Source organism: Sycon ciliatum, chromosome 12 (assembly GCF_964019385.1).
Source record: "Sycon ciliatum chromosome 12, ocSycCili1.1, whole genome shotgun sequence".
In the NCBI taxonomy this organism is placed as follows: Eukaryota; Metazoa; Porifera; class Calcarea; order Leucosolenida; family Sycettidae; genus Sycon; species Sycon ciliatum.
The window spans coordinates 24,616,441-24,640,990 of NC_088654.1; the positions used below are offsets into that span (position 1 = coordinate 24,616,441).

Here is a 24,550-nt window from a genome sequence, read left to right on the forward strand (position 1 = left end):
CAACTCCAGGACGAACTCTACTACTACTACTACTACTACTACTACTACTACTACTACTACTACTACTACTACTACTACTACTACTACTACTACTACTACTACTACTACTACTACTACTACTACTACTACTACTACTACTACTACTACTACTACTACTACTACTACTACTACTACTACTACTACTACTACTACTACTACTACTACTACTACTACTACTACTACTACTACTACTACTACTACTACTACTACTACTACTACTACTACTACTACTACTACTACTACTACTACTACTACTACTACTACTACTACTACTACTACTACTACTACTACTACTACTACTACTACTACTACTACTACTACTACTACTACTACTACTACTACTACTACTACTACTACTACTACTACTACTACTACTACTACTACTACTACTACTACTACTACTACTACTACTACTACTACTACTACTACTACTACTACTACTACTACTACTACTACTACTACTACTACTACTACTACTACTACTACTACTACTACTACTACTACTACTACTACTACTACTACTACTACTACTACTACTACTACTACTACTACTACTACTACTACTACTACTACTACTACTACTACTACTACTACTACTACTACTACTACTACTACTACTACTACTACTACTACTACTACTACTACTACTACTACTACTACTACTACTACTACTACTACTACTACTACTACTACTACTACTACTACTACTACTACTACTACTACTACTACTACTACTACTACTACTACTACTACTACTACTACTACTACTACTACTACTACTACTACTACTACTACTACTACTACTACTACTACTACTACTACTACTACTACTACTACTACTACTACTACTACTACTACTACTACTACTACTACTACTACTACTACTACTACTACTACTACTACTACTACTACTACTACTACTACTACTACTACTACTACTACTACTACTACTACTACTACTACTACTACTACTACTACTACTACTACTACTACTACTACTACTACTACTACTACTACTACTACTACTACTACTACTACTACTACTACTACTACTACTACTACTACTACTACTACTACTACTACTACTACTACTACTACTACTACTACTACTACTACTACTACTACTACTACTACTACTACTACTACTACTACTACTACTACTACTACTACTACTACTACTACTACTACTACTACTACTACTACTACTACTACTACTACTACTACTACTACTACTACTACTACTACTACTACTACTACTACTACTACTACTACTACTACTACTACTACTACTACTACTACTACTACTACTACTACTACTACTACTACTACTACTACTACTACTACTACTACTACTACTACTACTACTACTACTACTACTACTACTACTACTACTACTACTACTACTACTACTACTACTACTACTACTACTACTACTACTACTACTACTACTACTACTACTACTACTACTACTACTACTACTACTACTACTACTACTACTACTACTACTACTACTACTACTACTACTACTACTACTACTACTACTACTACTACTACTACTACTACTACTACTACTACTACTACTACTACTACTACTACTACTACTACTACATGTCTGTCGACCATGCATTGACATGCCCTACAGGGGGCTACCCAAGTCTGCGACACAATGAGCTTCGTGATGTGCTGGTGGAGGTGATGACTTCTGCCATCCCGGATGTTCAGACAGAGCCACCGCTTTTGCCGTTGGATGGTGAACAACTTCACGGCGCTACCGCTAATCGTGCTGCAGAGGCTCGATTGGATATCCGTGCAAGGGGCTTTTGGTCGCCACAGCAAGATGCATTCTTTGATGTGAGGGTTACTCACCCCTCGGCGTCTTTGCTGTCGCGACAGGAAGTCCTTGCACAGATTTCCCGGAATGAACATCAGAAGAAGCGGGCCTATCTTCAGCGTGTTGTCGATGTCGAGAGGGGGTCATTCACTCCGCTCGTATTTTCGACAAATGGCGTATGTGGCACGAGTGCTCTCGTGCATTGAAGAACATTGTTCAGCTGGTGGTTAACAAGCATAGTGACCTCCAGTACGCTGTTGTGATGGCACAGCTACGCTGCAAAATTGCATTTGTTTTGCTGAGGTGGTCAATCACGTGCCTCCGTGGTTGCAGAGCGTCTTACTTGAGGAAGAGAATAGGCCCATCTTTTCTCGACCAATGTCGCCTTCTGTCCATGTAACCGCCTTCGGTATTCATATGTTGGCCTATTTAACATTGGCATGCTCTGCGGATTTGTAGGCATGCTAGGCAATTTAAATATTATCCTGCAAAGTATTTTGTAGGTGCTTGACTACTATACTACGTCATGTATTACAATTGGTACATGACTTAATAATAGCCGTTTGGCATGGTACAATAACCTTTTTTTTGTTTTATTTTTTATTTTTAATGGCTTTCTCTTCTTCCTCGGATGGTTTACAATTTGTATCACAATTATTTGTGGGTTCAGCAATAAAGGATGTGACTACTACTACTACTGCTGCTGCTGCTGCTGCTGCTGCTGCTGCTGCTGCTGCTGCTGCTGCTGCTGCTGCTGCTGCTGCTGCTGCTGCTGCTGCTGCTGCTGCTGCTGCTGCTGCTGCTGCTGCTGCTGCTGCTGCTGCTGCTGCTGCTGCTGCTGCTACTACTACTACTACTACTACTACTACTACTACTACTATGTCTACCGTGGAGTCTGTGCACATTGAGAAATGTGGAAATCGTTCACCAGTGTGCCAAAAATAGAGGGGGAGCAGGCAGGAGGAGTTTAGATGAGGAGGTTGGGATTGAGTAGAAGATAAAGGAAGTGTGAACCATAGAAGAACCCTCCCCGCCAAAGGAAAGATGAGGAAAGATGGAGATGAGAGAAGAAAGTGGAAGGAAGTTGAAATGTAATAATAGTTATGAAGAAAAAGAAATGGATGAAGGAACTACAAGTTACGCTATAATGTCCACTAACACCACCAGTTACTAAACATACAATCAGCTCATGCGATGACATTGCACGACACTGACCGATGGTCACGTTCTACAACTAACTGGCTAACAGCTCTAGCACATATTGGATGCGCACTCCAACAGCCTTCAAACTTACTTGGAAGGTTCTAAGTTATAGAAATAACATGAGAAGGGGAAGGCGAGCGCAACCAAGATAAGCACGAGCTGAAAGTCTCAGCTGTGAAGGACTTTGGCAGATGTTCATGCATGTCGATGACTATACTGGCAAGACCATTGCACAATACGGTCAAACCACGATTCAAGGATGCAAAGCAACATTCCACACAACTTGTGTGGCTCAAAAGATGAAGTTCCGAATTGACTCCATCTTGCCTATCTGAAAAGCAGCTGGTGCAAAATTCCATGATCTCTAACATCTGGTGAACGTGAGTGTAAACCCCCAGGCAGGCCAGCTGCCTGTGGCGAATAATTATAGACCATAAAGTGGAAAACACATGCACGTTTTAGCTGATCCGGAAAAGTCTTTCGGGTACCTGACTACATGAGCTTGCCTGTTAGAACTACTAAGAGGATCCTGCCCGGTGTGCGCATCCACAATTGTAGTAGACGGACTTTCTTCTACACAAACCTTATGTCACAGTGGCTAGTGATGCGTAACTGCCTTGCTTACATTTAGAGATCACTAGCTAGCGCTGGGAGTTGTAACAGTAGACTTACCGAACCGTATATAGATATAGACTTACTGTACCGTATATAGACCCGTCTGTCAGTTTCCCAGTTCAGTTGTTGCAGTCTTTACTTCCGTTTTCTTAGGGGCCTTTTATATGTGCAACTCCAGCCCGGGCTGGAGTGAGCGGGCCAGCCCGCCAAGGGTGTTTACATGTGCAAGGCCGGGCTGGTCGCCAGCCCGCAGTGAGTTTATATGCGCTGAGCACACGCCAGCCCGTTGTGAGTATGCAGCAAACACACTACGACTGTAATGTGCTGCCCCGGGCTGAGACGTAGGGCTGCATGCAAGCCATACTCAGGACAGTCAGGTTATAAACATAAAAACTTTTTTTCTCATACAATGTATTCTTCTGCTGATTTATTTTTGCGCTGTGACACATGTTTGGTGTGTTGTATCACCTCGTTTCTTTTTCCTGTTTTTCACATTTTTAGCTGTCCATATCAAAGTGTTTTGCAAGTAGTTCCCCTTCCATTTTAGTGTAAATCATGCATGTCGACAAATAATCAGTGCTCATTGCACGTCCTTCTTGTTGCTGTACAAAAAGCTTCCTAGATTTTCAAGACAATATCGGGAATCCTCTTTATAACTAATACTTCCCTCAAGAGGTAAAAGTACCTATTTTGTAGTATGAACGCAGTGTCGATACCATAATAATACAACTCTGGCCCGGGCTGGTCTGTTTATATGTGCTTTTTCTGGCCCGCCTAGCTGGGATCCAGGGTGCCTCGAGGCGGGATCCCGCCTCGCCGGGCCAGCCCGCTTGCCATGTAAACGCACCACAGGTTTTGTGTGGATTTGTGTACAACCCCGAGATCCCATTGCAGGCGGGCTGGCCCGCCTGTCGACCAGCCCGGGCTGGAGCTGCACATATAATCACCCCCTTAGTCTTACCTTCACTTGAGTCTTTCTGTGCTAAAAACATTTTTTTAAACTAATGTGATCCGAATGAAGACTCTTTGGGAGTGACAGCATTACTTGAGAGACGACAGGGTTCCATAGTACCCAATGCTATACTGTTGCAAAAGAAGTATCCACGAGCGGGATTCGAGCCCAGCACCTATGTCTTTCCGCGAAAGTGCCCTGCTGATTAGGCTACCGAAGATCGCACACACTCATGGGTCTTTCTTGCTACACTGCTCCCCGCCCCAAGGGGCTGTGTCCTCACGCCGTACCTACTCGCGGAGGTGCGATGGGTAGTAGGTTCGATCCATTGCCAGGCGCTAATGTTGCAAAAGAATGATCCACGAGCGGGAATCGAACCCAGCACCACTGCTTTCCGGGACAGTGCCCTACCGATTAGGCTACCGGGGATCACACACACTCATGAGTCCTTCTTGCTACAATACTATTGGTTTCGATCCTCGGTTTCTGAAGTGATACCTGTGATCTACTGGAATGGAATGTGTATTACTATTCCTCTCCAATCGCTTTGGTGCGGTGCCCTACTACAATCACAACACACCATAGTCTCCAGATTGACTTTGGGTACATAAACCTCCGAAAACAAAAACGCAACTAGCATGGATTTCTGGATGATGGAAATGACGCGGACTTGGATCTGTGCACAAAAACTGTTCTCTCCGTTTTGGGGGAACACCAGCGCAGTGCACGTTTACCCGCAAAAGATATATTATGTACAATGTAGGGCAACATTCTAAATTGCATTTCATTAATCGTTCGAGTACAGATAACAGGAGGATGTATGTACCTAGTGTGCTGACAGTGCTCAACATCATGGCGGAGGCAGAGCGTACTAACGTTATAGAACAACAAGGACAATCAAGTACACATAACAATACTAATATTAGCGCATTTATATATTATCCACGGCACTCTGCCTTACGGACTTACAAGTGAGTTCACCAAGTCTCCCGGATTTGCTTGTCCCTCCCCGCGACTGACTCCCCCAACGTCCTCTCTGCTGCTTGCACACCTCCCCATGACGTGACACACGTTCTCTGTGTACTTGTCTGCAGCACCGGTAAACTATCACGACTATCACGACTGTCTTTCAGAAATAAGATGCTAGTACATGTGCATTCAACTGACAAGATAGAGCCTGAGAAAGAAGTACCCCATCTGCACTTTCACCACTTGAGTAAGTTTGGCAACATACGTAGATCTACGCACTGCAAGCACCGAACGACTGTTGCTATTTTGAGCGTGAGGTCCGCCGTAGTGGCAAATGAAATCCGATCCCGTGAGTGAAGTATCCTCCAAGCTGCATGGCCCAAGCACTACAAGTACTGGGCTGCGCAGTGATCACGCTTTTGTGTTCACGAGGTTTTGCCATGGGCTCGGATTTCATTTGGTGCCCCTATTAATCGTAAACTACGCTGCACGCTGGTTCCATCCAGGTGGTTTTCAAGTGGAGCAAACAGGTGGTTTAGATTCTCACGCCCAGGTCAGATCCAGGCTGCAGTAGGCTGGTTCAGGCTAGAGTAGGCTGGAGTAGTCTCTAGCAGGCCAGCTTGAGCAGGCTGGGGCAGTTGTTTCCCACGTGCACGGACTGTGTTGAACAACCGCGAGCGCTTCCGCCCGCCGTGTGGTGGGATGGCGATTTCCGGACACGATTGACACAATAATAATTATATGCTGGACCTAACAAGCATCTGATTCCCTCGAAATAATGCACCTGGCGCTGGCAGGTCGAATTCCATCCCGAGGTCAGATTTGATCTAGCGAAGACATTCTTCTGTGCTGGTTTGCTACTAGGCCTCGACCAAAATAAATATGCTTGCGCATATTTCCGCATATTTTGGGTGACAGTTCATATATGGCATATTGAGCAACAAACAGAATATTGGAATGAAGCCAGCATATAATTCAAAAATTCTGAAGAAAATGAGGACAAAACATTCATATTATGGACAAAATATGTTCAGAAATGCCTTTTATGGATGAATTTGGATTGGTTGAGGCGTTTGCTACATTTCCCCATGGATGAACACTATCGCTACGGTTGCTGGGGACACACACAAGCCATACTATTCCGCACGTGCTTTGATTTGAACCATAAGCATGATAGCCGTGAAGCCAATGAATATTCCAAGGTTGTAATTTTACTGAAATGACCTACACTTTCTGCTCATGTCGAGCATATTTTGGCATGTTTTGGCATATCTTTTTGCATATCTCGCTAAGCCTTTGGCATATTACGGACGTTTCCCCTGATATGCGACGAGCATAATATGCTCTTTTTTAGCATATTTGGTCGAGGCCTATTTGCTACCTTTACGATGTTTAATAGTAGACTAGCACAAAGTAATTGTCCTCGCAGAAACAGCAGCTTGGTTGAAACAGCACAAGGGAATACATGTACATGTACATGTACATGTACATGTAATGCACGGTCTTCATAAAGGCCCCCGCACCATGTTCTGAAGATTGTTGTTTCTGTTCGCACTGCTATTTGCAGCCTCTGCCTGGTTGTCCTGGAACGGATCAGGGTTCGTTTGACGCTCTGTCCACTGTCAGCCCACGGAACAAACGCTGATCTTCATTTTTGTATCTCCTCAACAGGAGAGGAAGACAAGTCATGCTATCCCGCCTCTGATTGTCATACAGAACGTGCCTGACAACACTATCCAAGAATTTATTTTGTTTACAATATTCTCATCTTGCTCTCCCATGGTACGTGCTGCATGTGCGCCTTGATCCCGAGAGCCTGGATGGGGGCCATGGACTTCACCTCACCTGCACAGCTCATCTAGCACACATACACCATCACCTTCTTTCCACTACAATGTACATGCACGTACGATGGTTTCCAAGTTATTTCTTTTTGTCCCACACTAAAATTTATTAGACTCGGATGGAGAGCCAAGGATGAATTTATAAGAAGAAAAGAGAACCAAAGATGTGCTGTTGGTGGTCCTCTTTTCTTCTTACTTCAAGTATAAACTATAATATAATAAGTACTGGCGGAGCAGTGTTCATGACTTTGGTTCCTTCTTTTTAATTTTTACTTCGAAGTAAAATTAAAAAGATTGCCACCCTTGGCTCTTCATCTCGGTCTTGTCTACAAGGTACGTCCTGTTCTTTTGTCACATGTGCATGTACATGTATCTGCCGAATATTTACATACATAATGGACAGAGCTAGAGAACAGCAGCGGAAGCATGCATAGCACGGCTGTGCATGTTGTACGCGTATCTGTGTTATTATTATTATTATTATTATTATTATTACATGTAAACAGTTTCCTCTGAGACAAAAATGCGATAATACTCATAAAAAGGACACACTTCAGGCTCATTACAAACATCTTGAAAGTTTTCGTCTTCACAAGTATACTTTCAAGCCTTCTCGTCAGGTGAAATACAGGCAAGGGAAAAGGAACAGGAACAGTGGATTAAATACAATAAGAAGGTGGTAAAACAGCGCAAAAAAGAAGATAGCTAAAGTAAACAGCGAAAATTGCAATACTGACAAAAAGGTGCAAGTGCGAAAAAACTCAATAAGCATGACATGTAGTGCGACAACAAGAGACAACCACTGGACATACATGTAACTAACGAGGTTTTGACGACCTACCTAACAGCCTAAATGTGAATTTAATTTGCTTCTGCTTGCAAAGGTTGGGTTTCTTTGTGTGGATGTATACGGCTTCCAAAACATTCAGCTCGAAAAACAATTATCTGAATACACAGCACGACAATCAGGATGCTCAAACAAATGACTAGCAATGGACGACTCATACGTATCAGAACTAACATCAGAACAATCAGCAAGTGCGGTGGACACATCCGATATCACATGGCTAGTCGAGTGGACCCTAGCCGTTGCCTCTGTCTGTGCTTTAGTCGCTGCCATCGCCGTCGTTGCCGATCTTGTCATTCTTCTGGTTGATGCGGTTCCTGTCACTGCCACGCCAGTAGGTGTCTTGTCCGGTTGTTTTTCTGGTGGTCTAGTTAATTGTGAGGTGACGTTGCTTGGTGTTGATGCCGCTGCGTTAGACCATCTTGTACCAGGATGATTCTTTGCTGGACGTCCCCTCCGTGGTCGAGTGGATCGTGCGTGTTGTGGAATATTTCACCTGACGAGAAGGCTTGAAAGTATACTTGTGAAGACAAAACTTTCTAGATGTTTGTAATGAGCCTGAAGTGTGTCCTTTTTATGAGTATTATTACATGTATCTCGTTTTGCTACGTTAAATTTAAAGGTACATGACTGTATACCATATAGTGCAATTCAGCTTGTGCACTCACCTGCCTGGCAAGACCCGTTTGATCTTCGCCACATTGTCCTCGAAGCAAAAATGCCCTAGTCTACTAGTTGCAAACTTTCCGAGATGTTGATGTGCAAAGCGAAGTTCAGCCTGGTCATTTTAGTGTGTACTGCTGGGTTTGTGACTACGCAACATCTGCACTGAGTTTACACACAGGCTAAGCAATAGTGAGAAAAATAACTTTCTCTCTTGCACTGACGTCCCCGAACACTCATGAGACCGGCAATGTCAATAACTGCTATTAGTTTGGTATACTTATGGATATTGGAGGTGAGGATAATTCCAGCTAAGAGGGCCGCGATGTTCTTTTCAAGATTGTGACGCTGTCAGCGCTGCAATCGGTTACAAACTGATGGGATTGCATGTCACTGAAATTGCGAGCGTGTACGCAGTGTCAGCGCTGCAATCGGTTGCAAACTGATGGGATTGCATGTCACTGCAATAGCGAGCGTGTAGCGGGCACCAGGCAGTGGAGTGGCTTACATGTGGTGCATACCTTTGCACGGTCTACATGACCGGAATATGTGAGAAGGTAATGGAGAGACAGTTACCGAATAAAATCGACACGACAGATCAAAAGACAAGGTGATACGTGTATCGGTAATTGAAGTATGCACTGCACATGTACGTGCTGGATATTGATGACTGCTGAAGGTATTCGTGGAGACCTATGCTATGGTATAGCTCAGTGAAGTCCCAGCTTACAGTTGACAAGTTGGCACACTAAGTCAGTTCCTATTTTTGTCTGTATTTGCTTTTTTTTTGTTTGTTTTTAGAATCTTCCTAACTCAGTTCCTAGTACATCAGGGTACTGGTAGGTGTGTGCACACGAGTGCATGTCCAGGGCGTCACTTTGGGTCAGATTGCACGCAGCGCAGCGGAACTGCAGATACAGCGTCAATAGAGAGGTTGGAAAGTGTGGGCTCAGTGTGTTCCTCTTGCGACTAGCTTTCCAGGAAGCCCAAAATCGTAATAATCGGCAAAACATGGGGACGAAAGTAGTTATGACTCGGAGAATTGTGGAATTTGCACACATTGTTCAGTACATAAAGGGTTTTACAACCCTTATCCGACTGGCCAGTCAAAAATCGACGACTATCCGTCGATGACTTTACCAAGCTGTAACTACCTTATTCGTGATCGCATCTGCACCATTTTGGTCTCAAAAGAAGCTAGAAAGACCCACCATTCATTTGCAAAAAACCGGAGCGTATTAGAATGTTCCAAAGAGAAGTTATGAGTCTCGAGCAAAATCCTTTTTGTGTTATCTACAGGGCAGCCAGTCACATGATGCAGCCCTACAGCGACATCCCTAGCCATGGTAATGGTGAATTGCCCATGGGCTGCTGCTGCTGCTGGAATACTAGCATCATCGCTGCGCCCATGGCTATGGCGCCCAGTCTGAACACACCTTTCATCGCAACCCGACAGGTATGGTTATTCTAAGTTGTCATCATAGCCTTCTGCTTTTGTCGTTGTCGCAAATCGTGCTTCCAGCACGGAAACAGGCTGGCTCAATTGCGCAGAGCACTAGTGAGTACTTTTGTTGCTAAATTGGATAAAAAGCTATAGAGAGAGAACTTCATCTGCCCACGCCACCATGCCATGGTAAATGTCTGCCTGACATGCACTACATCGTATCCAGATGAAGCTGCCATGCTTAGGCAAACTCGCGCAACAGCAGCAGCAAGACGAAGGCAGTTGAGCTATCCTATTACTTGTATGTAATTCACTCATTCATCTATTGATGTGCACATCCATACAGGGAAATGGGGAACAATAGCAAAATATGAATACAGTTGGACAGCAGTGGATTTGCAAAATATCACGTTAGTTATTATGAGCGTACTCATCTGTACTGGTGATGCCGAATGCAGCCCTTCCATAGCAGGAGAACGCTACGGAGGAGAGAAGAAACGTGAAGAGGGAGAGGCGTTGAGACCAAACACCCAACACACAGAAAGCAGCTAGGGATATAAAGAGATGGATAGAGACATGAAAAACCAGAAGAAGAAACCAGGCAATGATCCATTCTTGTGCGACTGTTAATAAAGCCTGTTATTATGTTAAACATTACTGGGCTGATCAAGAAGCATAACCAAGATGATTGTTTTGGATTTCACTTTGAAGTAAACAACGCGAATAGGAAACAATGCAATGAGCGGGCATTCGCGAGGAAACAGAGGAGAAAAAGTATAGCAAGAGCCAGCAAGCTTTGTGCACTTGCATTCCATATTGATTAGAACATTATAGCAATTGGAAAAATGAACAGGGATGAATACCATGGGTAACTATGCATGCAGGCAAAGGAAACGCAGAGCACAAGGAAGGGAAGGGTGTCGTGAAGATGACATCCCACATCAAATTGGAAGTGGTGAGTAAAGTTTCGATAGCAATGTAACCCCTCGTTTGTGCTCAAGAATGCATGAGAAATAAGGAAGAAACGCGATTGAGTGAATTTTGGATCGTCGATACGATGGGGAGCAAATAGGCCAAATCAGAACGCTCCTTTTTTATGATAAGAAAAATGCACAATATTGGTGCCAACGAGCAAAGTCCAAATGGTCACCAGTTATCTCTGTGAATATTAACCTGCGCTCTTGCAAATGCGGTGTTCCTATCTTTATTATTACATTGTCAGTAAAAACTAGTTGGCCAACCAAGGAACATTTCCAGGTCCATTTTGACCGAAGCAGTGCAAAACAGTGTTATTGAAGTGAAAAAGAACAAAAACAGAAAACAATTACAAGTGTGCCGGTCAATGCAGTAGCTTGCTAACGCTTGCTAGCGCTTGTGGCTCGATGTGGATGTTGAGATTTGTAATGGAACTACTGCAAACAGACTGCCAGAACAAGAGAGAGAGAGAGAGAGAGACAGAGAGAGACAGAGAGAGAGAGAGAGAGAGACAGAGAGAGAGAGAGACAGAGAGAGAGAGAGAGAGAGAGAGAGATGCTTTCTTCCTGAACTTAGGCACCCAGGTCGCGACCAAGACCATCGCAAGGTGTTTTCTCATACACATCATCGTCTTCAGCGGTGTCATGAACTCCTTGTGTGAAAGTGAAGCTTTGACGGTGACGTGACGGGATCCTTGCAATGTTGACATAATGTGATGCGCTCATGTTCATCACCTGTGGGTTATCGTACGGGTCATCTTCAATTCCGTTGTCTTGAATCACATCATCTTGACCAGTCTCACAAGCTCCTTCTGTCGCCGTGGCTGCCTGGGTTCGCCGCGACTGGTGTCCCGGAACATTGATATAGAGTGGCGCACGTTTCTTCGTCACATCTGCCGTTTGGTTTCTTTTGCTCTCGGCTATCTCCTCGGAAGCTTCATCTTTCGCAACTTCACCACGTCCTTCTGTTGCTGTGGCATCCTGTGCGTTGTTAAATGTGATCTCTGACACGTCGATATATGATGGAGATCGTTCCCCTGTCACATCTGTGGCTCCATCTGCTTCAGTTCCGGCTTGCGTGTCATACACTCCATCACCTTCAGAAGCTTCCCAGATGTCTGTGACAATAACCGGGTTGAGCAGGCTAGAGGGGGGTCCAAACACATCGATATAGGCAGGCTCAATCCTTTTCTTCACCTCGCCCATATCCTGCACGTGGTTGGTAGGACCTTCCATCAAGACTAGGTAGGCAGGCTCGCTCTTTTCCACCACCTCCGCCACACCGCTGGGTTGGGTTGAAGGACCATCAAACGCGTCTAAGTAAAGTGGAATACTCTTTGCCATGGGCTCAGCCCTATCCCGGGGTAAGGTTGAGGGATTTTCAGTCACCTCTATATAAGCTGGCACACTCTTCTTAGAACCCTCGACTCTCACTTCACCATATCGTTTGTCCTCGGTTTGTAATGTCTCTTCCTCCTCTGCTGGTGCGCTTTTGTCAATGATCGCCGTTGCGCTCTGTTTCTTCATGAAGATGAATGAAGTTCCCGGTGAAGCCCAGCCACCGCCCTCAGTTTCGGACTTGGCTTTGTTGCGGTATTTTCGTGCAAAAATGATGATGAAAGAGAGCAGTATAAGAGATGCTAGGATTCCCAAAACCAAGCCTGTGGTGTGGCTAGTTCCTTGTTCACCTGAAACAGCGCAAGGAGCAGAGGAAAAGAGCAGATATTGTTAGAGTAAGATTGTAAATGTTGGAAGTGACTGCTCCATACGCAAGGTAAGCATGCAGTGGAGTCCCTGCCCTCCCCCTCTCCTGCACAAATGGAAATTTCTCATCTTTCATATGTCCAGTACAATGGCATGGTCCCCATACACCACGGATAATTTCTAAAATAATATAATAATATTATATTGCTCGGGTGTCGAGCAATATTTTTAAACATTGCTCGGCTGTCGCATTCAAGATGGCACGGGTGGGTGTCCAAAATGGGTTGATCCATTTTAGTAGCTGCCGCTTTCAGGTCCCACCGTATATTAGTGTATGTTTTGAAAGATAAGTCACATTATCTGCTGCCTGCCTTGAACTGCATTCTGATGATTTTAGAAAGGAAAAAGCTATATGGATACGCAGGGGCAATGTCGGAAGGTATCTAGTTTGGTACGGTCAGTCACTTGAGGTTCAGTTTCCTCGTGGGGGGAGGGATGGCTGAGCGGAAAATTTTGGAAATTTAGAGTCCAGATCAGCGTATTTTATTGATTCACGGGGTAAATTTTTAAAGTCAATTTCGCCGCCGATTTTTCGTGGACTGCACTGCAGCCAAGTACACATCGTCATAACTCTCTCGCATCTTCTTCTAAAACTCATAGGCTTTGTTCGGTGAGTTCCGCTTCAAATTTTCATTTTCGATGATGGCCCATCATCAGGATGAAAGCCAAACGTCAAAAGCATGGCCATCATAATGCAGTTGACAGCATGGCCATCATAATGCAGTTGACAGCATGCTGAAGACAATGGAATCGAGTATAGCCCCCGTCTCCTGATGATTGATTTTCAGCATGAAACTCGTGAGTAGAGACATTTAGTCACATTTTGTTCCACTGGATTTTCATTTGTACTACATGTAAGCTCTGCACGCCGTGTATTTAACACTGTTACTGGTAGTCAAGCCCAAGGTTTTCCTGTGAATCAAACGTTATAAGATGCATCCTATTACACATAGTTCAGTGCCTCGAGAAAAGAAAGAAACAAAGCAGATAAGCCGCTACAGTAGCAAGTAGCGACGTAGTCTTTTAGTAGTATCTATGTATTTTTCACATCTCTATTTCAATTTCTCTAATAACGATTGTAAATTTAACTTGGATAGTTGCTTCACAACTAGTTTCCATGTGATTTCTTCTAATTAAATAAAGATTCAAACTTTTGAAGGACGCTTCACGCAGCTTCATTACACTTGAAATTGTTTGCAGGCAACCTGCCTACACTCAAGAGAGCACTGCATGTCACACAAATCCATTAGAGGTATCGTTTCAACTTTTCGGTCTTCATGACCATAATGACCACCATCAGGAATGAAGTGGACACGGAAAAACAGCAGTATAAAAGAAGGAAGCAAAGCGCGGAACCTAGTGACAGCGCGCGTAGAGAAGTGCAAAGCACGTCGTGGCGAGTGCATTGCTACATGTACATGACAGCACAAGCACAAACGATTAAATAAAGATTGTGCCAAGTATTGTAGTATCAAGAATATTTCAACAAAATGCACTTTAATTCTTTGTTGCCATCTTTCATAGGTCCGTCAAATAGTAGTAATAGGTTTTTCATTTGACCCGACGAGGCCACACGACTTTCGTGGAGTGTGGCTGGTGAACTGTTCGTGCTGTTGTCTGCAAGCGTCGTGTGGTCTCGTCGGGTCAAATCGAAAACCTATTACTAAAATCCACTTTGACAATATGGTAGATTGTACTCTTTTAACAAACACTGGCGCTTTCCTACACAAGGACACTGTACTCACTTTGAGGCTGGAGGTACATAGTGGTCATGTTGCTGAAGTCAAGGGTGTTCGGACTCGTCAAGACGTTGCCACTGAAATCCACCCTTGCAACCACGTCAAATGCGTAGTGCTTTCCAGCAGGGAGGTTTCCAATGCGCCCTGTTAACTCTTCGCCTCCTACGTCCTAAAGGAGCATGCGATTAAAGAAAAAAAGGAAAGTGAAACAAGCGTTAGTCCATGTACTCATCGAATGTTGGATCACAAAGTTTGATCATTTTGACCATCATTTCAAAATTCAATCACCCGCCAAAAGTTTTGCTCCATTGTGTTTCAGCCTTTTCCTGACCAGGGTTGGCATAAACTCCGTGGTAAAATATAGTAAAGGTTGAAGCCCGCCTACATGCCAACACACACAAACACACACATACACACACACACACACACGCACACGCACACACACATAATTATTTTCAGTACACAACACAGCACACTCAATCTCGTTCACATCTAAAGACGCAAACAATAATTATGTTAGTCCTTACCTGACTGATATTCAGCAGGGTAGCATTCAACTCAACACTGCGGTGACGACGATGCTGCTGCTGTTGCTCTTCCACATAATCTCCCTCATAGAATGCAAACATTCTATAGCTGCTTGGATTGCCTCCTGTTAAGCTGTGTTTCCAAGTCAGCTCGGCTGTGCTGTGATCAAGGAATCTGGTTTCGATCTGCCTTGGCTGGCCAGGATCTACAAGAAGAGAACAGAGCCATATTGGACTGTGTTGTGGATATGTGAAGAAGAGGTTGGTGCGATTTCGGTGATACTCGGGGAAATGTGTGTTTCTCCCTAAGCGGGAGCTCGCGCTTTTCTTACCGACTTGAATTCTCACCGTTGTGGATATGATTAGCGAAAACAGCCATAATGAGTCCAAAGCACTCCTGTTTACTAGTATGTATAGAGTAGAGCATGTTCTCTCCACCTTTCACTTGGCACTCATAAAAGCTTCCCAAAAGGATTGTCCGCAGCGCATGCGTCCGATTTCGTGGATAGTCACACATAACTCACACGTTTAGCTAAGAAATTAAAAGAAAGGACCAAAGCGTTGCATGTTATCTGTAGTTTGTGTCCAACACTAACAGGTATAAGTAAGATGTTGTGTAGTGAGAAGGTGCTACAGCTAGCACAATACACTGACTGATGTGATACTGACATTCAACCACCTGATGATAAGCTATGAGTGTGGTTTTGAGAGAGTTAATGTAGCAGCGACTGTGCTGTGCTGATGAGTCCACTAAAGACGAAAGGCAGTTCTGTACGCAGATTGAGTGTAACAGCCACTTACACAGTGCAGCTCCTTGTGAGAAGACTGGCTCACTTGCTGGACCCAAACCGATTCTGGTGCTTGCAACTAGAACAAACGCACAGGGTGTCCGTTCTACTATTGCATGAATCAATGCATTGCTCTCCTTCCCAGAGACGGTTGCTGTTTTGTAACCTGTCAGATCGCTCATGGAAGTATTCAGCTGCGCCTCCTCTGTTGAGTTAAGTTCACTGTAGAAAATCGTATAGTCAGTAATGATTCCCCTGCTCTCTGTCAGCGGCGTCCAGGAGACAATGGCAGTCACACTGGTAGTGTTTGTCTCGAACTCAACGCTGACGTTTGTAACAGCATCGGGAGCTGCAAAATTAGACAAAACAATATGAACCGCACATAAAACAATAATATTATGTTATTATCAATGTGGTGTCAGACGTTGTGTATTCCTTCACATGAACCTTCCATAATAATTATATATTTTTGTCTCAAGGACATTGAAAATGATTTCAAACACCCTTCTGTCTTGTCGCCCTGGCTTGGGTAAATTGTTGGAAATGGACCATTGCCACACCCATATGGTTTTGTGTAGAAATACGGAGTCAATGTCTGTCCCTACATAGAAGCACGTATTATCCAAAGGTGTGGGAGTTCTTAAAAAAGCGTATTTCGCACGTCAACGGTCCCCCAGGTACCGGTGTGTAGCATACATGACTTGCGAATAGGCGGTACTGTTCAGGGCTGACCATATTCGTTTCTAAATTTTATTAACAAATATTGCGGCGCAATCCAGTGCAGTGCTGTCTCAAGACTATTGGTAGGGGTGAAACACATTCAATGGGATCATGGAGTATCACTGTGCGTAAAATGCATCAAGTCCGTGCTTGGTATTTGACGGCCAAAGTCGCAACTTCTAAGTGCTTGGTATGCAGCTGTAATGGCATACATGCAGTGTGGGTCCTAATTCGTCCTAGTTCGCATTATGGTAAAAAGCGCCTGCCTCCTCAACACTGTACTCTTTTGGAACTACAGTGCGGCTCAATGAAAACGGATCGTGCGAATTGATGACCTTTTGGGTGTTCAGTGCAGCGACAGAAGTGTGAACACTGGTCTGTGTACTGGTGCAGGGCGCAAATTAGACTCTAACAAATCGGATTTTGTTAAACTGTATTGTTTAATAGTCTAGTCAGACAGTTTTCGTTGAGACAAGAAAATTTTATGAAATCAACCCAGTAAAAAGGCCAGTTTTGCATTCAATACACACAGTTAGAGACAGAGCTGAAATAAAGTCCTGAATTGAGGGTGAAAGAGAGAGAGAGAGAGTTTGTGAGAGAGTACCATTGCAATTTTCTTAGTTTGAAATGTAGAATAGTTTTGCTGCTTACTGAATTCATCTGTTCGTTGTTGCACTGGATTGCTGAACGGCCCAGGTGCAGCCTGGTTAACAGCCCGCACAGACATACCGTACACTGTGTTGATGTTAAGGTTGGGTATGATGCGCGTTGTGGCACTAGGAGCCACGTTGTAAACTCGTGTGTAGTCTTCTGGGCCAGAAATCCTGACATCATAGCGTACTAAGACACCGTTGAGTTCGTGGTCTTGAAGCACTTTCCAGGTCAGTCGTAGAGCAGTGCTATTCACATACGTGGAGCTGATCCCTGTAGGTCCAATGCTTGGGGCTGCAGGTGACATGGGAATATGAAAAGTATGAAGTAAGGAATTCTGGTGGCCACACCCATTCTCGTAGCGCTGCACATCCGAAAAAGCTCCGTTTTTCTGTTGATATGAATTCGAATAGATGTGAACATTGGGAATAGGGAAGTGGGCAGCCAGAAAAGCACCAACCTCACCAAGACTCAAACTTGGTCCCAGGCTTAAGTCCTGGTGGGGTTTGGATTTTTCAGTTTTCAGGCGGTTCACTTCCCTGACTGTTCACATGGAATTTGAAGTTCTCCCAGTCCTTTACATTTCTTACACTGTTGCAGTTAGACAAATCCTTCAATTAAGATTTTCTTCTCAGGTATACTATTCAAAGCTATTATAGATGAGAGAGATCCTGCCAATTCCCAGAACAATGTGAGCCGAGCCATTCCCCACTCCGTTATCCCCATGTAGGACCAGCTGCCTGCCTCTATCATTCCCCACCCATTTCACCCAAAGAACATCCAAAAGTTCAAGACAGCAGCTTATCACCATCTCCTCAGAACGAACTGGCACTGGGCCACTCATAGCATACGCGAGTAAGAGGGTACAGTGTCCTACCCTGCTTGGGCATAATCTCTCCTCACAGACAGTCTCCTCTTGAATTTAAAAGTCTAACAGCGTACTCAACTCATTCTTTTGCTCACTGAGTAATACAATCTTTTCATTTTCTTTCTTCTGTTTTCTTTTTCAACTTAATCCTCCCTACCCGATTTCCCTTTGGTGCGTCCATGGAGCTATGAAGCCGAGACCTCTGGTCGGCTGAGCTTAATGGGCCCGGCCACCACACTCCATTATTCACCCCAGTGTCTGGAGATATGTGGCATTTGTGGAGAAAAAAAGATAGACTTCGCACGGTATCACAGTAGATAAGGGTCGGCCTTGCACAATATGTGTTTCGTGTGGGATGCAGAAAAGAACTGCTAAAGGAATAGCATTACAGGCAAGTCATCTGCCGGCCTCTATGTCAGCTTACAAGAACCCAAGGTCCATATCCATGTATGTTCTTACCGGCTTGCTTCGTCCTGAATGACGCAGCATTAGACCAGCGACCTTGACCAACCGTAGTTTCAGCAGCAATGACAACCTCATAGTTCGTGTATGGCTTCAACCGTCTAATGTCTCCACTGAGAGCAGGGGCAACGACAGCGAGGCTCAATGATCCACGGATAGGAGAGATAGCTGTGATATTCCCTTGGTAGGTTAGGATTTTTCCATTCTGGTCCAGTAGGGGGATGGCGTTCCATTGTAGTTTAGCAGATGTGTCCGTGATGTCCGTGACAGTGAGTCCTGCAGGAGCCTGACTTGGCACTAGAAAGGAAACAAACAAGCCTAATAAGAACAAGTCAGAAAGCATGTACGGTGCCAGGAGCAATTTGACACCTTCGGTGAAAGGTCTGTTTGGCTTTTCTAGGTTAATGCTTGGCTATATTGAAGAGAAACTGATCCTTTATTGTATGACCCTGTAGACCTGCTGTGCATCTAGCACTGGACCATACGAGACAGCCATGTTGATTCCAATTACACCCCTACTCCTACCCTACCCGTATCTACATGTGTCGGTCATATGATATCGGCCATGTTGGTTCCACTTTACACCTGCCATGATCACGTTCTACACATCTTTCGCCACACAGCAGAGATGTACTCACGCACTTTAACCAGCACACAGACCACTATGCAACGTGCTTACCTGCCTGTAGAGTTTTATGATCTTTGATGGTCGCAGTGCCAGCTTCTCCTCTACCATTCAGCACCCAGCCGCTCACTGTGTAGAGAACAAACTCTTCGAGGTTGTAAATCTCAATTGTGTCAGTATCTGTGCAGTTTGGCACATTCGCTGGCAACTGAGAAGGCAGTATCACCTGATTGTCCCCAGTTGCCTTGGCAGCAGCCTTGACACAGTATCGCATAACATTCCAGTCTGGCGAATTGGACACGATGTCCGCCTTCATACTGGTTGGCGTTGAGGTCAGTGTGATTGTCGGCGCATCAGGTACTAGACCGCATTGCGAGACATACACATACACATACATGTACACATACATATACAAACTCGGATCATCCATTCGTGCTATGATCCAAGCTTGCAGCCTATATCAATCATATCTTCTGAAAATTGTAGTCAAGTTGCTGTCTGATGATCGGTTAAAACCGTGAAACTCAGAGTTACAGCAGAAACGCCTTTTGGTTCCTCTCAAGTGTGTGTACCTACACATAAATGTACACCAAAGGGATTTCTTTCCAGCGGTTTCACCTATTTTTAAGAGGTACGTTTCACTGCAAGAATTCCTTTTACACCTCCTTCCCGTTACCCCTAACCAAAATACCTCAAAACTGTTATCTTGGCTTGCACATGTGTTACGATCTAGTATGTTGCGACATCGGCGGTCATGGTTTTGCATAATTCTGCCGGGAAAATCAGTTGATATACTCACCAGCTTCAATTGTTTTATCACCTGCTCCACGTTTCGGTGGTCTTTCTTCACATTGATATCCAATAGCTGACACGCTGATCGTATAGTATTTGTTAGGTTGAAGGCCATCCAATCTGAGCGAGAGCTGATCACTTCCAACGCGTTGTTCTTGGCTGTTGTACTGGACTAGATATTGTGTGATTGGACCGTTGCGACCAAATAAGGGTACTTCATCCCATACTACAGTGAGTGATGTTCTGTTGACATCCGTGATGTTCACAGATGCGGGTGGCTCCGATGGGGCTGGTTGAGGCAAGAAATATTTACATAAAGCATGATACAAACAAGGCATACAAGGGCTAGTAAGTTGCTATGAATATTAACAGCTGTAATTGGCTGTCAAAACTTAGCTTCTCAGTTATGTTCAGTTTGTCACTTTAGGGAGTACAGCTTTCCATTACATGTTGTCGTTGTTGTGCTGTTATTTATAGTCGTTCAACCAAACAGGCAATGGTGCTTTCTCACAAGGAGCCGACTTAGAAGAGGAGAGGGGCAGAAAGAGAATGGGGAGGGGAGAAAAAAACAGGCATGGAAGGGAGATAGAATGGAGAGGATAATGTAGTATAGATTAAGTAGCAGGAGGAAGATCCAGATCTTTGGCACAGTACAAAAAGCGGTTTAGGCAACTGGGAGAATAATCAGGTCTTGCGAGCGCAATGCATCACGCAATCGCTTCTTCTCTCCAATGGATCGAAATTCGGCCGAGAGACTGTTCCAAAATACGCTTCCCACAAACTGGATGGACATGCCACTGGAAAATTGCTGACTCCTTTACGTTTCACAAACGCCTTAGGATTGCGAACCGGAACCCACCTTTTTCCATCTCTTCACCCCTATCTGCATTGTACAAAGAGCCCCAAAGCATCACTTGAGGGCTCAAAATGAAAATACTTCGAATTATAGCAATGAGGTGGAGGAATGGTGGTGAAAGCAATCCCTACGAGATGACATTAAATACACGCCGTGCCCTTGCAACGCTCCCTAAACTGAAATGTTCTGGTAAAGAGCCATTCCATTCTCTTATTCGCCGAGGGAGGGGGGGGGGGGAATGATCTGTATAACAGACTCCCTCGATTTAGGCTAAGGCCGGTATAAAATCCAGAAGTACAAATAAAAAATACAGTGCCTTGCATATTACAATCCATCAAGCTTTCTTATCCCTTCCCTCAAACACACACACACACACATGCGCGCATGCAGGCACGCACACACGCACGAACACTAGTGAGGCATGCTTTTTTAATGTTTACTTTGCTTGCGCGAATTTTCTCTTCCCGCACTTTACCCTGTCTCCATGTTGCACTTAACGCCCGGCCAGTGTGAAAACACTGGTTCATATTCATAAGGTATTTAACGTTCAACTCACCTGCAGGTTTAGTTGTGAGGTTGAACGGTGTTGAATGTGAGCTGTTATCCATAGCAGTGTTGAAAGCAAACCCGATTAGAGTGTACGTGGAGTCCTCATCCAGGTTGTCGAGTACGATGGATGTGACGTTGCTGCAGGTTATTGTAGGTGCTGTTGGCAAGTGAGTACCGGATACTGTCGTACGGTTCCACATGCAGCAGTATTGGTCAATTGTAAAATGGCCACTGAGTGTCTCAAATATTACAATTATTGTTGTTGCAGTTGATAGGTGATATCTGATGCTTGGAGGTGGTGGCACTGTGAAGAAAAGAATTGCGGACATGGTCATCTTCTCCAGTGCTTTGGAGGGTTGTGTATGATTCAACTTTGTAAACAGCCCCCTCCCCCCTCCTTTTCCATCCCAGCCCCAACCGAGCACCGCTCTGAATACTTTGAAGTACATGCAGGGGTATACCTATTTTTTACTACTTATACTCAAAGTATGCACCGTCGAATCAGTGGATTTCAAGATGTATGACATTATATCTCCCTCTCCCTCTCTCTCGCTCAATCTCGCTCTGTCTCTCTGTCTCTGCCTCTGTCTCTCCCTCTCTCTCCCTCTATCTCCCTCTATCTCCCTCCCTCTCCCCCCCCCCCCTCTCTCTCTCTCTCTCTCTCTCTCTCTCTCTCTCTCTCTCTCTCTCTCTCTCTCTCTCTCTCTCTCTCTCTCTCTCTCTCTCTCTCTCTCTCTCTCTCTCTCTCTCTCTCTCTCTCTCTCTCTCTCTCTCTCTCTCTCTCTCTCTCTCTCTCTCTCTCTCTCTCTCTCTCTCTCTCTCTCTCTCTCTCTCTCTCTCTCTCTCTCTCTCTCTCTCTCTCTCTCTCTTCATACTCTGCATCTGACTGGCATACGTGAGAGTGGCAATTCCGCCACACTTGCATGCAGGGATGCCGATATGTTCTTCTTCAAGTTCACACCAATTTGACTCCTGATGAGTGGCACAAGAAAACGTTTGAATCCTCTCGGAACTATTGCCTTGTGACTGCGGATGAATACATTCATACTAATGTCTTTTCATTTTCTCATTGCAATGCCTGCACCTATTAGATATCAGAGAATTTAGCAAGATTTTATACATAATTACCGGAGTATAGCCCCAGTCTGCTGATGATTGCGTTTCCATGAAACTCGTGAGTAGAGACATTTTAAAATCACTGTTTGTTCCGCCGGATTCTCATTTGTACACATAGTTATAACGTTACTACTCAACCTTACCATCCTGGATTGTGGAGACTTGCAAGTTACTTTCGTAGCTGCTGAGGCCTCCCGTTGACTCGGCCGTCACTGATACGGTATATGTTGTGCCAAATGTTAACCCGCCGACAGAGATGTGGGTGTTATTTGTCTTGGTTGAAGTAACGATACAGCCCTTCGGAAGAAAGAGATCGATGTGATACGCAACCAGTCCGCCCTTCAGCTTGTATGGGTCCACAGCAGTCCAGCTGAGGTTTATTGATATTGCTGTTGGGGTCAACATGGTGACGTTGCCTGGTGCAGCGATTGGAGCTGCGCATGGGAGGTGAACACAATCAAATTGCATATCAGTTTAGCGAGTATTGGCTTATGACTTACTTTCTTCTGTTTGGACCACCGCAACCAGGACCAAGGGATGCTATTTCCAGTGAAATGATCCTGAACACGGCGACCACCTGGTATCAGAGGCAACATTTTGAAGGTCCCTTGAGCGGTCGTCTTAGACAGGTTACACTGTACACGTGTTTACCCTGTTGGTTGACAGCATGTAACAAGGTGGAGGACCACCGTGTTCGGAAACAGCTACCCAACAGCATGTTTCAACAAAACAAGGTTTATCTAACACCAAGAATTTACCTGTAGCATTGGTCCTGATCGTCACTGCAGCCGTGGACTGTGAGCGTATGTTGCTTGTTTTGACGTATGCGAACACTGAGTAGACAGTGTACGGGCTGAGGCCAGGTATAGTCACGATTGAACTATTGCCACAGTGTACTCCTATATTGCTGGAGTTCACGCAGAATTCCGTTGTTATTGGCTCATAGGCAGTAAAAATCGCAGTAATTGATGTTGATGAGCTAGAATATTCCACTTTCGGTGTCAGGGCTGCAGACAGAAGTGGTCAAGCCAAAAGCGAAATCGGACACACCCAGACACAACAAGTCAACACTGTTCGCAGACTCTTTCAAATTAGTATTAGACTCTGAATTGGAGACTTGTTGTTGTTGTTGTTGTTGTTGTTGTTGTTGTTGTTGTTGTTGTTGTTGTTGTTGTTGTTGTTGTTACTTTATTTTACTTTACCAGAATTACAGGCAGTAGAATGCCTTCTCACTAGACTCGGGTATGATCATGTGCCAATGGTGGATGATGCAAAGTCATATTGATATTATTTTGGCAGAACTTACGCAGACATGGTGGTATGCTAGGTGCTGTCCAGCTACCACCGGCTTGGCATGTGATTGGAGTTGTTCCAGAAGGATTGACGGCATATCCGGTAGAACAGCTTATTCTCTTGGTGCTGCCCTCGGTTGTAGCACCAGCCGCTGGATATTTGCCTCCAGTTGGATTTGTGGGCACTCTACAGTCTCCTAGCAATGCAGATGATAATTTTTGCAATGGAAAAATCAGAAAGATTGTGAGCAGCCTTTGTCGTTTGACTTGTTCATGAATTAGTCCAATCCCCACACAACATGCTGTCTTGGGTAGCCCTTTCTCAAAGGTGCCATACTGTTTCGCAACCTTGCCAAAACAAGTGCAAGTTGCTGCAATCGCACCCATATTTCCAGAAAAAGCTCAAAAGTTGCTGGCATC

The 24,550-nt window shown here is 44.5% G+C and overlaps 1 protein-coding gene across 1 annotated transcript; it reads right to left on the minus strand.

Moving 5' to 3' along the window:
• Positions 1–10,626: 10,626 nt before the first annotated feature.
• Positions 10,627–23,839, minus strand: LOC135828632 (protein sidekick-2-like). Its single transcript, XM_065341051.1, has 11 exons — positions 23,597–23,839; positions 22,982–23,272; positions 21,730–22,026; positions 20,325–20,606; positions 19,580–19,885; positions 18,898–19,197; positions 17,571–17,864; positions 16,213–16,548; positions 15,412–15,617; positions 14,891–15,053; positions 10,627–13,069 (listed from the first exon to the last, which is right to left on the minus strand). The coding sequence occupies exons 2-11, from the start codon at positions 23,241–23,243 to the stop codon at positions 11,955–11,957; spliced, it is 3,561 nt and encodes a 1,186-aa protein (XP_065197123.1). The 5' UTR covers positions 23,244–23,272; positions 23,597–23,839; the 3' UTR covers positions 10,627–11,954.
• Between the last annotated feature and the right edge of the window lie 711 nt (positions 23,840–24,550).